This window comes from Nannospalax galili, unplaced genomic scaffold, assembly GCF_000622305.1.
Source record: "Nannospalax galili isolate Female #2095 unplaced genomic scaffold, S.galili_v1.0 scaffold933, whole genome shotgun sequence".
In the NCBI taxonomy this organism is placed as follows: Eukaryota; Metazoa; Chordata; class Mammalia; order Rodentia; family Spalacidae; genus Nannospalax; species Nannospalax galili.
In genome coordinates, this window is record NW_008333281.1 from 437826 (window position 1) to 453457 (window position 15632).

A 15632-nucleotide genomic window follows, 5' to 3' on the forward strand; every position below is an offset into this window, starting at 1 on the left:
CGGCCGAGGAGGCCGCGAACGTCGCAAAAGGCCGCGAGGCGCTGCTTTCCGGCGGGCCCTGGCGGCGGCGATTTACGACGTGCGGGCGGGCGCCGGGCGGGAGCCGGGTTGAGGGCGGCTGGTGCGGCGGCTGCAGGCGTCGGCTCCCGGCCGTTCTGGCGTCCGCGCGGGCTCAGTATGCCCGGCGTGAAGCTGACCACCCAGGCCTACTGCAAGATGGTGCTGCACGGCGCCAAGTACCCGCACTGCGCGGTCAACGGGCTGCTGGTGGCCGAGAAGCAGAAGCCGCGCAGGGAGCACCCGGCGGCCGCGCACACGCTCTTCGTGGACTGCATCCCGCTCTTCCACGGCACGCTGGCCCTGGCGCCCATGCTGGAGGTGGCGCTAACCCTGGTAAGCGGGACACGCCGGGGCCTGGACGCCCTGCCCTGGTCCTCCTGCCAGGGGCCTGGGTCTCCGCTCGAGGTTTGCAGTTGCAGGGCGAGTCTGTACCCCGAGGGATGGCGGCGAGTGTCGTGCATGGCCCCGGGGCTTCCGTGAGGCCAGGAAGCCAGAAACTCGTCGTGGTGTGCATGCGTGTAAACCTAGTGGAGGGAGGAGGAGCAGGGAGCCAGCCTCAGCTATCTAGTGAATTTGAGGCCAGCCTGGGCTACAGGAGACCTTGTCTCAAACATACAGGGGTGAGGGAGGTGGGGCGTGTGGTGCCAGCCTTTAATCCCGGCTCTCAGGAGTCAGAGACAGGCGGAGGCCAACCTGAACTACATGGTGAGTTCCAGGCCAGGCTGGGCTACAGGAGACCCTGTCTTAAAATTACTGGAGACAGGCGGGCGTGGTGGTGAGTGTGGGCGCACCTTTAATCCCAGCACTCCTGAGGCGGAGGCAGGCAGATCTGTGAGTTCAAGGCCAGCCTGGTCTACATAGTGATTTCCAGGACAGCTGGGGCTACAGGGAGACCCTGTCTCAAAAAGACCAAAAATAAGTAAATTAACAAATGCAGGAGAAAAGAAGGAACAGATGTATCTTCTGTCCAGTGCGTTTCTGTGTGTGCAGGCCCCGGGTTCAATTCCCGGCACCAGGGAATCCAACGCCCTCTTCTGCATTTCATAGCGTGGGTGCATGCATGCATGCAATACACTGATAATGTAAAGTTTTAAATAATAAATTTATTTTTTAATTATAAATTCACCAACTTGTTACAAGTTGAAGTAAGCTATGGCCTCACAGGACCATCCGTGCTCAGGCACAGCCTCGTTTTCATCGAAGAATGAGCCTCAAGGCCAAAGGCAAGTTTGTAGAAGTGCAGGTGAGAAGGCATCCCATCTCAGCGCCCCACCAAGTAAATGAATCCATCTCCTTTGGTTTTCTTGAGACCAGGTCTTGCTGTATAGCCCAGGTTGGCCTCAGTTCCCAGCACTCCTGCCTCAGCATCCTGAGCCCTGGAACCACCATGCCTGCCTACCCATTTCTCAGTTACTATGACACCGAAGTAAATTCTTGGCCAACAACAAGGGCCTTTGGGCAAATGCTCTAAGGTATACCACCAGGCACTCTTTGAGTGTCTTAAAGTTAAATGGCGTAACCGTGGTATTTTTCATATCCTTTCTGGGCAGGAGGTAGGTAAGTGGGTAGTATTTATAAACTCACCTATTTTAATTCCTAAAGAAGTGTGCCCGGTGCCTGGAGCATCCCCGGAGACTCTTTAGGCCGCTGTCTTAATGGTTCTGATAGCAAGGGAATTGCAGGGAGGCTGGTCTGGAGTGTTTCCACTTGGCAGGCAGCTGCCTTCCCTGGTAGCATTTAGGCAGGATTGTTGGGGTCTGAGCGTGACCTGCAGCCATGGCTTGAACTTGACCTTGCAGCCAGCCAATGGCACAGTACTAAAGAATAACCACTTCTGGTGAGGTTAAGGACAAAGTGCAAAGGTGAGCTAATCCAGGCTGGGGTGTAGGGTAGGTAGGCGGCCCGGAGGAAAAGGCACTCAGGTAGTGGGCCAGCCCCTGTCACCCAGGGTGAGTGTGGGACAGTGTTCAGGCCAGAGGGACCAGCACATGCAGAGATTACAGAAACAGTGATTGGAGCAGTGCAGGGCAGTGTTTGCGGAGAGGTAGAGGGTGGGACATAAGGGTGTAGGAACAGAGATGGGGTACTTTATTGCTCCCCGAAAGGTGAGGGGGGGCTCATCAGAATTCAGGTCTTATAAAGTGGTACCTGCAGGCTGCTGCAGAGGACGAGGCATGTATTTGAAACAAGACTGACTCGCAGGTGGTGAACCGAGTGCGTGCTGGGTAGGGTGGATCAAGCCTGGGGGTGGACAGTCCACAGATCTCATTGCTCATCACTGTGGACAGGTCCTAGGAAGGGCCTGAATTTCTGGCATTTGTGCTGGGAGCTCAGTGGTCTGACTTGTTCAGGGGCCGTAGCAGAAAGTAAAGGACAGTGTCATGTCGTGTTGGGACGAAGTCCTGGTGCTGAGAGTCAAAAGGTGGGTCTGGACTGGAGGCGGACATCCAGAAGAGGCAGAGCTTCCCGTAATCTGAAGCCTTGAGAGCTGGTCACATGGCCTAGGGATGCTGCATGGCCAGGAAGCTGGCTCTTATGCGGTGGGTGGAGGGAGAAGTCACAGGGCCGCTGAAGAACGTCCAGAGGGGTGAGGGAAGATCCCACGCTTAGGAGCTTGAAGCCAGCCTTGCCTGGAATATCTACATTACGCTCACTTACTCTATGAGTGCGCTAGAAGAATTAGCATACTAACCCTCCTTTCCTGAATTTCCCCAGGGAGCAGGGCTGCCTCCCAAATCACCTCCTGGGGGAAAGAGAGGGCCTGGATTCAAGAATCAGGCAGCACTACTGGGCTGAGAGTGGAGGGGCCCCATTCTGGGCCCCCCACCCCCATCACACTCTGCTTTCCCAAGAGCCGCTCAGCTCCTGCTCAGCGTCAGGTCCACATTGGACCCCGAGCTGCAGCTTCTCTGCAATGGAGAGCAGTAGCTCCTTTTGTCTTTGCTGAGCAGTGCTGGTTTATAAGGGTCATTTCTTAAGTTCATCAGAACCCTGGGATACACATGGGCTCAGCACTTGACAAAGATGACAGGTGATGGGTGCCAACAGATGAAGAAAACTACAGAGGGGCTGGAGATCTGGCTCAGCTAAGAGCACTGGCTGCTCTTCCAGAGGACCCAGCACCCACATGGCAGCTAACGACCGTCCATAACCCAGTTCCAGGGAGGCATTGCATGACATGGGTTTTTTAAGTTACCAAGAAAAATGCACAGCTGGAGTTCATGCAGAAATCATTTACCACAGTTAGGTTTATCATTTTGATTGCTTTTATTTATTTGTATGGGGGACAGATTCCAGAGCTTGCCTGGGGAGGTCAGAGGACAGCTTTCAGGAATTGGTTCCCTCCTTCCTTCCACTATGTGGATCCTGAGGTTAGAACTCAGGTCATCAGACTTGACAGTGGGTGTCCCAACCCGCTGAGCCATCTCACCAACCCTTACTGCAATTAAGTTTCTTAAATTTGTTTTCTTTTTTGACTTTTTTGAGACAAGATCTCCCTGTAGCTCCAGATGACCTGGAACTATGTAGACCAGGCTGACCTTGAACTCAAAGAGATCCACCTACCTCTGCCTCCCAAGTGCTCAGATTAAAGGTGTGTACCACCATGCCTGGCCTGAATTTGTATTTTTTCTTTTAACGTATATGAGTGTATTGCCTGTATGTGTGTAAGTGCACCTGTGTTGTGCAGTGCCCACAGAGGTCAGAAGAAGGCATCAGATCCCCTGGAATTTGAGTTACAGATGGTTGTTAGCCACCATGTGGGTCCTGGGAATTAAACCTGGCTCCTCTGCAAGAGCAGCCAGTGCTCTTAACCACTAAGCCAGCTCTCCAGCCCCTAAATTGGTATTTTTTTTAATTGGTATTTTTCTTAATGTGTATGAATGTTTTACCGCAATGTATGTAGGTGCACCATGTGTGTGCAATGCCCACAGAGCCCTTGGAACTGGAGGGCATCAGATCTCTTGGAACTGGAGTTACAGTTGTTAGCCACCATGTGAATGCTGGGAACCGAACCCTCAAGAGCAGCCAGTGCCCTTAACCCCTGAACCATCTCTCCAGCCCTGACATCACTTTGTGACTAAATGGGTTTTACACTGAGGGCCATGGAGGAGCTCAGCTTTAGAGCCAGGACCTATCAAGATACCACTTCGGAAGATGAGTTTTAACAGGGCAGCTAAGTCCCTGCAGCCAAGTCAGGGAGGCCCCGCCCTGTGGCTCTTGCTTTTCAAGGAATTCCTGCTGGAACTATTTCTGAGTGTGGGAAGGACTGGCTGTCCATTCCTTAGTATGGTTCCATCCTCGGCCCAGCAGCACTCTTCTGTGGAGGGCTTCCTATTAGAGTATTCCCTTTTTAAAACATGCTTTCTGGGTGCTTTCCATTCGGTTAAGGGCTTATGCCTCTTAACCTACCTACCCTCACAGCCCTTTGATGTAGATAGTAAAGGAATTATTCCTAATAGCTCAGACCCATAAAAGGGTGGTGGGAAATTAGCATAAACCTGCTTCTCTAAGCCCTCTCTGTCCTTTCCCCATGCCTTGATCTCTGCTGCCGCTGAGCAGCTCTGCAGAGGACTTTCTTAGTCTGCCGTCCGCCTGTCCCCGCGATGTGGTTTCAGGCCAGCTGCTTTCTGCTCCTCCACGTGGCCTGCTTCATGCTTCCTCCCACAGCCAGCCCCTAGACCCTATTGCTAGGCACATCTCCCTCTAACAGATGGAGAGGAGTCCCATGTACAGGGCCTAACAGGAATGAATTTGTTGGCCTTGGTGCATTCAGTAGACCTCTGGCACTGGCACAGAACACACCCAAAGGGCATCGAACAGAGGGAGGCAGGTTCATGCCCAGGTGAAAGCTTTGTCCTTCCCCCCCATGAGAGTTGAAACCCCCTGAGGTGTCCGTGCCAGTCACCTGCTGCACTGACACGTGACACAGGCGTGGACGTTGTTGAGTTTGTGTCTTCCTTTGGTTTTCACGAGAGGCGTGGGTTTTCATACAGCGGGGCTGGGACGTGGAAACACGTCCGTCAGGAGCAGAGGCCAGATTCTGGCTTGTGCTTTGTCTTGGCCCCTTGGGAAAGGAGATCGACTTTTGTGGACAGCCACATCAATCCACCCCAGCTCTTCATGCACGAGCCTGTTGGGCTTCCTGCAGGAGTCCGAGGCCTGCCTGCCCCTCTCACCCAGCCACACAGCCAGCTTCTTCCAGGATCTCGCTCACCCAGGCCTCTCACCTATGCCTAGTTCCCTCTCCTCAAAGCATGTTCACCCTGACTGAACTCGTGGCAGGGTGGAGTCTTCCTCAATTGGTGGAGAGACTGTGCATCCTAAGCACCCGTGACTTCACTGGGTTTTCGTGTAAGTCACTTAGCAGGTCCTGGAGCCAAGCCTGTGCGATAGGTCCACGGGTGAAGCTGCTTGTTCCCAAGCCTGACAAATCTGAGTTCGGTTCCTAGAACCCAGGAGGGAGAGAACCGGCTCTGACAAGTTGTCCTCTGACCTCCATATGCACACCGTGGCACATGCATTTGCACACATGTGCACACACAGTAAGCCAAGCCTGTGTCTTTGTGGCCTGGCTTACTTATATAAATGCAGCTTTCCATGGATGTCCAGAGGTTCCCAGGGTCCTGACGCTCCTGCTGCTGGAGTTTGGCTGGGTGCCTGGAACCTTCACTAGGTCTTTATCCTCAGCAGACCCAGCATAGGTTGAAGTGTGTGTCGCTTTGTCACAGGACTCCACCTCGGTGTCAGGTGCTGTCTGTGCTCTGGAGACAAGTTCAGGGTGATAGAATGTGTTTTGGGACATGTGTGTCCTGAGCCTTTGGCTTCAGAGTCAGATTAAACTGCAGACTGCTGGGGTGGTCAGGTGCCAGCAGGGAGCACAGTTGTCCAAGGGGCAAACATGAGCACAAGCTGTGGTCAGCTGCCTGTGCTGTGGAGAGACAATCCTGAGTCCTGTATAGGACCAGAGGAAGCACAAGGGTCCTTAAATGAGGAAGGGAAGAGGCAGGAGAATGAAAGCAGGTCCGGTGAGGGGCTGAAGGCCCAGGACCCAGGTGAGAGAACGGGCCCAGGGCCCATGGAAGGAGCCAGCCCCACCCCATTGTAGAATCCACATCTGTAAGTTAAAGATTAAATTGATTTGCCAGGCATGGTAGCGCATGCCTTTAATCCCAGTACTCAGGAGGCAGAGGCAGACCAATCTCTCTGAGTTCAAGGCCAGCCTGGTCTACATAGTGAGTTCCAGAACAGCTGGGACTGCAGGGAGACCCTGTCTCAAAAAGACCAAAAAAAAAAATTAGTATTGATTGAAGCCACCTATGTTGGGGTAACTTGTTTCAATAGAGGTAGGAAACTAAGTGGAAGCCAGAGTGACCCTGAAATACGGGCAGCCCTCCTCCCTAAGAGCTGGACAGAGGCGGGGGTCACCTCCAGCAAGGACACTCAAGATCCCAGCTTCAATTCGAAGCAGAGCTGGGGGCTCTACACCAAAGACCAGAGAATCACACGGGTTTGAGTTCAGGGAGAATGGCCAAATCCCAAATTTAGAGGGAGGCCCTCTTAACTGTTTGGGGAGGGGAAAGAAACTTGAGGCTGGAATGGTTTCTAGCATTGTTCCCCTAAGAGGAGAGAGACAAATGTGATTAGCAGGTGTGCGCAGACTTGGTGATGGAGCCATTATAAATAATTGGGGACGTAACCTCAATTTGGGTGGGTGATCAGTATTTTTATGAGCTGTAATTTTTGACCCAATATGGTAATTCTCAAGGTCTTAGGAAATCAGAACTATTCTGACCAAGTATGAGCCAAGGACCCGGATCAGAACTGTCTTAATGTCTGCTTTGAGTCATGAAGGAGACCGAGGCCTGAACCAGGCCAGGGAAATGCAGGTTTTAAACACACACGCTTTTGTTTTGCTCTTTTAAGACAAAGTCTTGGTATGACAGCCCAGACTGACCACAAACTAGATCCTTCTGCCACAGCCCCAAATACCAAGACCACAAATGCATGCCACTGTACCCGCCTCACAGTATTAACCAGTTAATTTGCCGCAAAAACAAAACAAAACCAATTATCAGTTTGTTTCCTTTAATATAGGACTCAGAATAAGAGATTGGGGGGGGGGGCTGGAAAGATGGCTCAGTAGTTAAAAACATTAAATGTTCTTGCAGAAGACCCAGGTTCAAATCCCAGCACCCACATGGCAGCTAACAACTGTCCATAACACCAGTTCCAGAGGATCCAACACCCTCTTCTGACCTCCGCAGGCATTGCATGACACAGGTGCACTTACACACATGCAAGCAATACATACACATAAAATAAAAATAAATAAAATACTTTAAAAATAAATAAGAAGCTGGGTGTGGTGGCACACGCACTCAGGAGGCAGAGTCAGGCAGATCTCTGTGAGTTCAAGGCCAGCCTGGTCTACATAGCGAGTTCCAGGACAGCTGGGGCTACAGAGAGACCCTGTCTCAAAAAGACCAAAAAGAAAAAGAAAAAAAGATCCAAGGGCCCAGAGGAACTGCCTATTTTTTAAGGGTTTTTTGTTTTACTTACTTATTTTTATTTTATGTGTGAGTGTTTAGCCTGCATGTGTAAGTGCACCAATGTTGGTCATGCAATGCTTGCAGAAGCCAGAAGAGCGCATTGGATCCCCTGGAACTGGAATTATGGACAGTTGTTAGCTGCCCTGTAGGTGCTAGGATTAGAACCTGGGTTCTCTGTAAGAGCAGCCAAAGCTCTTAACCACTCAGTCATCTCTCCAGCCCCTTTAAGTTTTATTTTTACTCATGTGTGTGTCTTTGTGTATGCCACATGTATGTAGGTGTCCTCAGAGACCAGAAGAGGAGCCAGAGTCCCTGAAGCTGGAGTTACAGGTGGTTGTTAGTCACCATGTAGATGCTGGGAACCAAACCCAAGTCCTTTGCGAGAGTAGCCAGTGCTCTTAACTGCTGAGCCATCTTTCTAGTTCCAGGTGGCCTCTTGTGTTCAGTGGTGGCTAGGCCTGCAGGGAGCATTCGGAGCAGCACAGCTTTGCAGCTAGAGGTAGCTGGAAGCCCTGCCTGCCCCGTCCCTGCCCCAGGGCCTGGCCGCTGGGTACCCACCCTGACTTGGGGTCACGTGGTACATTCCTAGGGATACGGAGCCATCAGTAAAGACTTTGAAGAAGAGATTGAGATCCCACTTGACTACATACTCCAGGGGTCTGCTTTGAGACCGTTTGGTCATGTGCATGACTGTAGGCCAACATGTTCAGAGATGACAGTGTATGTCACAGTGTGAAAGCCTGGCAGCCCTGGTTTAAGCCATCTTAAGGTTTCTCAAGCCCCAGAATGCCCATGTACTGTGTATAAAAGAAGACTTAACATGATCTTCCTGACACCAAACAGCACCACCCATCAGTGCATCCATAAGGCCTGTCTGGGAGCCCTTCTTGGGCTGTGCCCATCTGTATGTCTTAGCTCCCATTTCATTGTGGTCTGGGGAGGGTACAGGGCTATTTAAATGGCTTGTCCCCGATTGTGGTGGGGGCTCCTGTGGTCACAGAGCCTGGTGTCATCTTTTCTTCCCAACTGTGTTCCTCTTCCAGATTGACTCATGGTGCAAAGATAACAGTTATGTGATCGCCGGATATTACCAAGCTAACGAGCGAGTGAGAGACGCCAGGTATGTGGGTGCAGACCCTGGGCTGGGGCTGAGACGGCACATCCTGTTGCTGAATGCTCTTGCCCCTTCGCCCACTGCTTTATGTGTGTGGGGACAACTGGCCTGATGTCCAAGTGAGGGAAATTTGAACGTCACCTTCCACACTGTTCTGGTCGAGGCTCCTCTGTTGTCCGGGAGGGAGCCCTCTGCTTGCTGCCTCCCACTCCCAAACTAGGGCTGCGTAGGACAAAGCGGCTCTCTTTTGGGTGAGTAAAATGGCTTTGGGTTTGCTGCTTTTAGGACAGTACCACTGTGAAAACGTCTCTGCCACTCCAGGCCCTGGGCCCACCCCTGAGTTCCTGAGCGGCCTCAGTCCTTTGTCTGTCTTGTGTCAGTCTGGGTCCCAAGAACAGAGCAGAGGCCCCTTAGGTCTGGGTGGTGTACAGAGCTCAGGGGGGGCTATTCCCACCAGCCAAGCCCAGGTAAAAGAACTCAGAGCTTCATGTAGAGCCCATGCCGTTTTTGACGGCAGCCATTCCCTCCGTCTCTTGGCCCTCCGGCCCGTGGGGAAGCTGGTAAAGAAGTCCGCCTCCAGCAGCAGAACACGGCAGCAGCCAGCAGACGGCTCAGGAAGAGTGCAGCTCAGCTGGCTCTGCTGTTCTTCCATACCCTCTGCTGGCCTCCAGCTGCTTTCTCAGCTGAAGCTGGCTGGAAACCCGGCCATCACCTGCACTGTAAGGGTCTCTTTCTGGGAGCAGACGGAGCCGTCAGACCCCAGTGTGCGAGGGCCCCAGTGGCCACATGGCATGGATGAGTGCTGTCTCGGGAGCTGTCCTGAAAGTAACATAGTGGCCAGTGACCCACCATTGCTGCCACTGATGAGCCTCGGGGTGCTCAGAGTTGTGCCGTTTCATCCTTAGAGGCCTGGCAAGCAGGAAGTGAGGGAGGTGGCCGCCAGCAAGGCCAGCCTCTGCTTGTCCTGCTCCATCTGCTTCCAGCCCTCAGTGGTGCTTGTTTCTCGTCTGTCGGCATGGCTCCTGCTAACCTTATGAGTTCTACTGTCCAGTTTCATGTGCCCACTTTGTGCGGGTGACAGCGCTTGTCACAAGACCACCTCTACATGAAAATCACTGTGGGGGAAGCTGGGTGCAGAGCACTGTGCAAATTCCTTAAGAGTGGACAGGTGTGAGGACCAGGGATCACCCATCCTAAGAGACACGGTAGACAGGGCGCACCACATGCGGTGGGGGCGGGGGGTGGTAAGGAAGAGTTGTTGTGGATCCCCAAAGCACCCTGGATCCTGTGGCTGCAGCAGGGAGGAGGGCTAGCCTGGACTAACTCTTAACACTTGTAAAGTCGGTGCTCATATGAACACCTGGCCTGCAGCTGTCAAGGGGGTTTAGCAGGGTGGTCCCTGACTTCAGGTGCCCATCCTGTTCTGAGCAGCTGATCTGAGTGTGGGTGTCACAGCCGCATGTTTAGGAGTCATTCTGATGTGAGAATGAGCAGTGGGTGGCCGTCAGGTGCTTTGACAGCTCATACCTACATATTTTAGTTTCTCTCGGACTCACGTGTGTACATATGCATAGAGCATTAACCCCATTTAAAGACGGTCTCCAGTTTGGCCTGGAACTTCTGTGTAGCCTAGGCTAACCTCAAACCCTCAGCACTCCTTTGCCTCAGTCTCTTGAGTGCTAGGATTAACAGGCGTGAGCCCCCATGCCCAGCTTTGAAGTATCATTTTAAATTAGACTTCCTGGGCACCCTGAATGGGAGTTTCTGTTTTTCCTGAATGATCTGGACTCCCTCGCCTCCTTGTGTGTTCATTGAAGCTGCCTAGAAGAAGCTCCTGGACTCTCCACAGCAGGTGCTCAGCACACACCAGCCCACCCCATGCCAGGGCTGAGTAGTGGACCTGCACAGGCGGCCAGAGTTGGTGGCATCTGATGAGCTGCGGTTAGCAGCAGAAAGTGGAGTCGGGGGTCTGCTCTTACTGCTCCCAGCCTTGCCCAGCAGAGCTGCAGGGATCTGCACTCCTGGCTCCTGGTCAGCTTTGTGAAACGTGGTCTTCCTTTTGGCCGGGGACCAGCTCGTATTGACTCTAAGCTCTGTTTGCTTCCAGCAGGAAAACCTGCCCTTCTCTCTTGTGTTTGATCTTCCTTCACATCACAGTGCAGGCTTACTGATCAGTTTGTCTGAGGCAGTGCTGGGATTGAACCCAGGACTCTGTGCTTGCTAGGCAAGTGCTCTACCCCTGGACTAAATCCCCAGCCTCATGCATCACTTCATTTTCAGTTTTTAAGATGAAAAGAGAATAGCCATGTAAATTTTTTTAATATTTTATATATTATTTTATGTGTATGAGTGTATTGCCTGCATGTATGTGATTGCACCCATGTCGTGCAATGCCGCGGAGGTCAGAAGAGGGCTTCGGATTCCCCTGGAACTGGAGTTAAGGACGGTTCGTAGCCGCCATGTGGGTGCTGGGAACCGAACCCGGGTCCTCTGCAAGGGCAGTCAGTGCTCTTAACCGCTGAGCCATCTCTCCAGCCCCAATAGTTTGCTTTTGTAAAGAGTATTTGATTCACAGTACTGAGGAGCAGACCCAGGCCTTGGGCATGCTAGACAGATCTCTCACCACTGAGCTGCATCCCCAGCCTCTGTGGTGTTTCCTTCAACAGACTGAATAGTAAATGTATTATACAATGATTAAAATATGGGTGTGGCTCAGCCCCTTCAACAGCTGAAACTGAATTGATGAGGTGCGGGTGGGAAACGCTGTGTGCCAAGGCCTCCCTGTTGGAGCATTACAGACATGGACTCCAGAGCTTGGAGAGAAGTGGCCCTGACTGGTGGCTTCCTTTCACAGAGGGTGGCATGTTTTCCGGGCATTAAGAGACAAGAAGGAATTCAGCAAGCACCTTTGTCCACAGCAGTGGAGAGCAGTGTCTGTAGGTCTGAGCTACAGCAGACACCGCAGTTCTGTCTTAGGGAGACTGACCTAAAGGGTGGACACAGGACAAGAGCCAGAGTGAGGCCAGTTAGGAAGCAGCTATGGAAGCCCAAGCCTGCACTGACAGCCTGGACCAAGCAGGCAGCAAGGGGTTGGGGGCAAGGAGTAAGGAACACAGCAGCCTCCGGTCAGAGGGGCCAGAGCTGCACCAGCCCCTCCAGATGTGTTGGGCTTCGTCCAGGAGGCTTGTGATGGGATGGCGGTTACTGGACCACTAGATTAGAAGGCTGAGATGCTGGTCTACAGCGCAGAGTGGGCAGCCGATAGACTGGTGACAACATGCAGCAAGAGGCCACTCATTGAAAAAGCTTGAGAAAGGCGGCTGGGAGCCAGGCATGGTGGTGCACACCTGGAATCCAATCCCAGCATTCAGGAGATAGAGGCAGGATTGGCAGTTCAAGACCAAATTGGGCTGATCAAGACTGTCTTTAAAATAAAAAGCATGTAGGATGGAAGGGGCAGGCTGGGTGTTGGCTGGAGGAAGCCAGTTAAATGCCCCCCCACATTAAAGAGATTGATAACAGATTTGAAGGCAGAGCTGAAGCTCCAGCGTTGGGTGTCAGCTCAGAGAAAAGGCCAGAGCGAAGGCCACAGTGGGCAGGTGGGCATAGGGGCTGGAGGAAGCCCATTAACAGTAGGCTTGAGGGATGGGGACAGCCGAGCATGTGGGAGCTGCTGTCATCAGCTCTGTCCACAGACAGGGAAGGCATTCGTGCAGCTGGGTGGCACCAGAACCAGAGCCCACAGCGAAGCTCACAGCAGAGGGGAGGGCAGAAATGACTTCTCTTAAAAAAGTGATCTCAGGGTTGGAGAGATGGCTCAGTGGTTAAGAACACTGGCTGTTCTTGTACAGGACCCAGGTTCGAATCCCAGCACCTACATGGCAGCTAACAACTGTCCGAAACTCCAGTTCCAGGGGATCCGACAGCCTCTTCTGTCCTCCGCAGGCATTGCACGACACTGCACATTCCTATATGCTGGCAATACACGTATACACATAAAGTAAAAATAATTTTTTTTTTAAGTGGTCTCAAAGGTGACTTGGTTGCCAGTGGCCCTGGGCCTCTTCTGACTAGTACAGCAGACAACGCACTTGGGTAGCAGGCACCCGGCCAGTTTGGGCTCCAGCCAGGCCTGGCCACCAGCACCCTCTGCAGATTCTCCAAATGCCTCAGGTGACCCTTCCCTGTCAGAAGATGTCCCCAGGGTCCGATCTACAAGGGCCCACTATGGGCAGGGTACCACACGGACCGGGTGGTATTCAGGGGCTCTCAGTTCAGCTCAGCGGGGGCAACTCACATAACTTTTTGGCTCTGTTAATTCAGATGGTAACTACTGATGGGGACAGGGTTTATTTTTAGTTTATGAGTGTTTTGCCTACAGAAATTTGAGTGCACCCATGTGTGCCATGTCCACAGAGACCAGAAGACGGTGTCAGATCCTGGAACTGGGGTTATGGATAGTTGTTAGCCATCCTGTGGGTGCTGGAAACTGACCCCTGTCTCCAGCCCCCGTGCGACAGTGATGGCTTACCCAGAACGTGGTAAACTCACAGGTCCTTCCCTGTAGCCCAAACCAGGTGGCAGAGAAGGTGGCCTCCAGGATTGCCGAGGGCTTCAGCGACACTGCACTCATCATGGTGAGTCACCTCATGCTGCAGCCCAGGTGCAGCACGGTCGGGGGAGGGGCTCTTTAGCTCCAGCAGCCCTGGGAACCTGTTATGGAGGCAAGTTCTCAGCCCCTCCCCAGCCATGCTGAACCCAGAACCCTGGGGCAGCCCAGCAGTGTGAGGACCAAAAGAAGAGCCCGTGTGGCCTTGGGTGGGAACAGGCCTGGTATAGACTTGTAGGAGCGAGGGAGGACATCAGGAAGCCCTTCACGCTCGCCTGCTTTCCCTCAGCCAAGATCTCTCTGGCTGTCAAGAGTACCCTGCCACTGCGCCATGGGGCCCAGGAAGATCTTGTGCCCTCCTCAGCCCTGTCCTCACACTTCTCACGCCCCACCTCAGGTAGACAACACCAAGTTCACGGTGGACTGCGTAGCACCCACCATCCACGTGTACGAGCATCACGAGAACAGGTGGCGGTGCCGAGACCCACATCAGTGAGTGGGGGGGTCGGGCTGTCATGGGACGGGAACCTGGGTTTGGCTCGTGGTTTCTGATCGCACAGTGCTGCGGCTGTGTGCCTCCAGCCCCAGCGTCCCATTTGGAGGGGACCCTCCCATCTATGTGGGTCCATCCTGGTATCCTGGTGTGTGGCCCATCCTGTCCCTACTGGCTGCCCCGAGTTGTCTCGGGCAGGTGTGACGTGGTTGTCTGCACCACAGTGACTACTGTGAGGACTGGCCAGAGGCACAGAGGATCTCGGCATCGCTCCTAGACAGCCGCTCCTACGAGATGCTGGTGGACTTCGATAACCACCTGGATGATATTCGGAACGACTGGACGAACCCTGAGATCAACAAGGCAGTCTTGCACCTGTGCTAGACCAGCTGCTGGCCTCCCCTGCAGAGAAGAAACCTGTTTTTAAAGGGAGACCGAATGGACCGTGTGCTGCTACACAGCCTAGCGGGAAGCTGTGAGCCAGCTGCTGAGCCTCAGAAGCTGGGGACTGCCCACCTCCTTCAGGGCCAGGCTGTGGAGGAGGCTCAGCCCCTCGGTCCTTAGTCCTGTGTTCCTCCAGCCCTCCAAATCAAAGCTATTTCTGCTTATCCGGGGTTGTTCCTATTAAACAGTTTTAACTAACCTTTTATAATCTGGGGAGAATTACTTTCCAAATCTTACAAACTATTAAAAAAGTCCAGGTCTTTCTCCCACGTGTTGTGACTTTCCCCGGCTCAGCCAGCCTCCAGGTGTCCAGAGTCTGAAACTGCAGGAGCCACCACCCAAGAGACCGAGCTGCTGTTGGCCAGGAGCCATACTGCATCACAGGCAGCTCAGAGCCACCCCAGCTGCCATGGGAATAACCAGCAGTTGCCTGAGAAACCTCATCGTGGGGTGAACACAAACATGGGTTAGTGGGAGCAGACCTGTGTCCTGTGTCCGAGGGGAGGGAAGGAAGCCGTCTGGCTGTGAGCGGTTCCCCGGGCGGGGCAGACCGCACTCACCTGGTCCGTGCCCCGCTCACAGAGTCTCATCTCAGTCTTTAAATAAAAGCTGCTTTGGTACTCAAAATAAGCAGAAAAGCCTCAGTGTCCCCAAGTTGTCCAAAGCAATGAGACTCATGCCTGGAACACTTGACAGAGCATTCTGCCCATCTTAGGAACATGGCGCCTTCTGGTTTGCATTATTTCCTTTTCATGTGAACTTTTATGTGTACGAGTGTATTGGGTGTATGTAAGTGCACCCGTGTCATGCAATACCCACAAAGGTCAGAAGAGGGTGTCAGATGGTCGTTAGCCACCATGTGGTGCTGGGAACTGAACCCAGGTCCTCTGCAAGAGCAGCTCTCCTAAGTCTTCACCTGGCTCAGCCCTGCTGAGACTCCCTCTCTCGGCTCCCCCATCTCCCAGGTCAGAGAGTAGGAACACAGAGCCACCAGACCCACACTCACACTCTGGTGTGATCCACACTTGGAATCTTACGACTGGGAGGTTACAGCAGAGGGAGCACACATTTGAGGCAGGTTGACATCAAAGAGAGTTTCAGGCCAGCCTAGAGGTGAGAATTTGTCATCATAAAAAAAACCTTGATCAAAATATTCTTAGCTAATTCTGAAATCTGAATGGGGAAGTATGTTTGTGTCAGCTGTACACAAAGCACTCTGGAAGATTTGGTTGTCCTGGGGAAACCTAGGGCCTCACACATGTGCTTCACCAGCCTCCATGGACGTTGCTATCACTACAGTATCTACTAATTATGATTTCTGATCACAGTTGCCGTTAAGATTTAAGGGTACTGTGTGCAACG

General features: G+C 52.9%; 1 protein-coding gene across 2 annotated transcripts; it reads left to right on the plus strand.

Moving 5' to 3' along the window:
- Window positions 1-35: 35 nt before the first annotated feature.
- Emc8 (ER membrane protein complex subunit 8) lies at window positions 36-14534 on the plus strand. 2 transcript variants are annotated; one of them, XR_607079.3, is made up of 5 exons: window positions 36-393; window positions 8654-8730; window positions 13292-13361; window positions 13735-13825; window positions 14051-14534. XR_607079.3 is itself a non-coding variant. In XM_008827891.3 (5 exons), the coding sequence occupies exons 1-5, from the start codon at window positions 178-180 to the stop codon at window positions 14208-14210; spliced, it is 618 nt and encodes a 205-aa protein (XP_008826113.1). In that variant the 5' UTR covers window positions 36-177; the 3' UTR covers window positions 14211-14534. The 2 variants fall into 2 exon arrangements, 1 of the variants encoding a protein (XP_008826113.1); XM_008827891.3 differs by having other exon boundaries at window positions 13731-13825.
- The last annotated feature ends 1098 nt before the right edge of the window (window positions 14535-15632 follow it).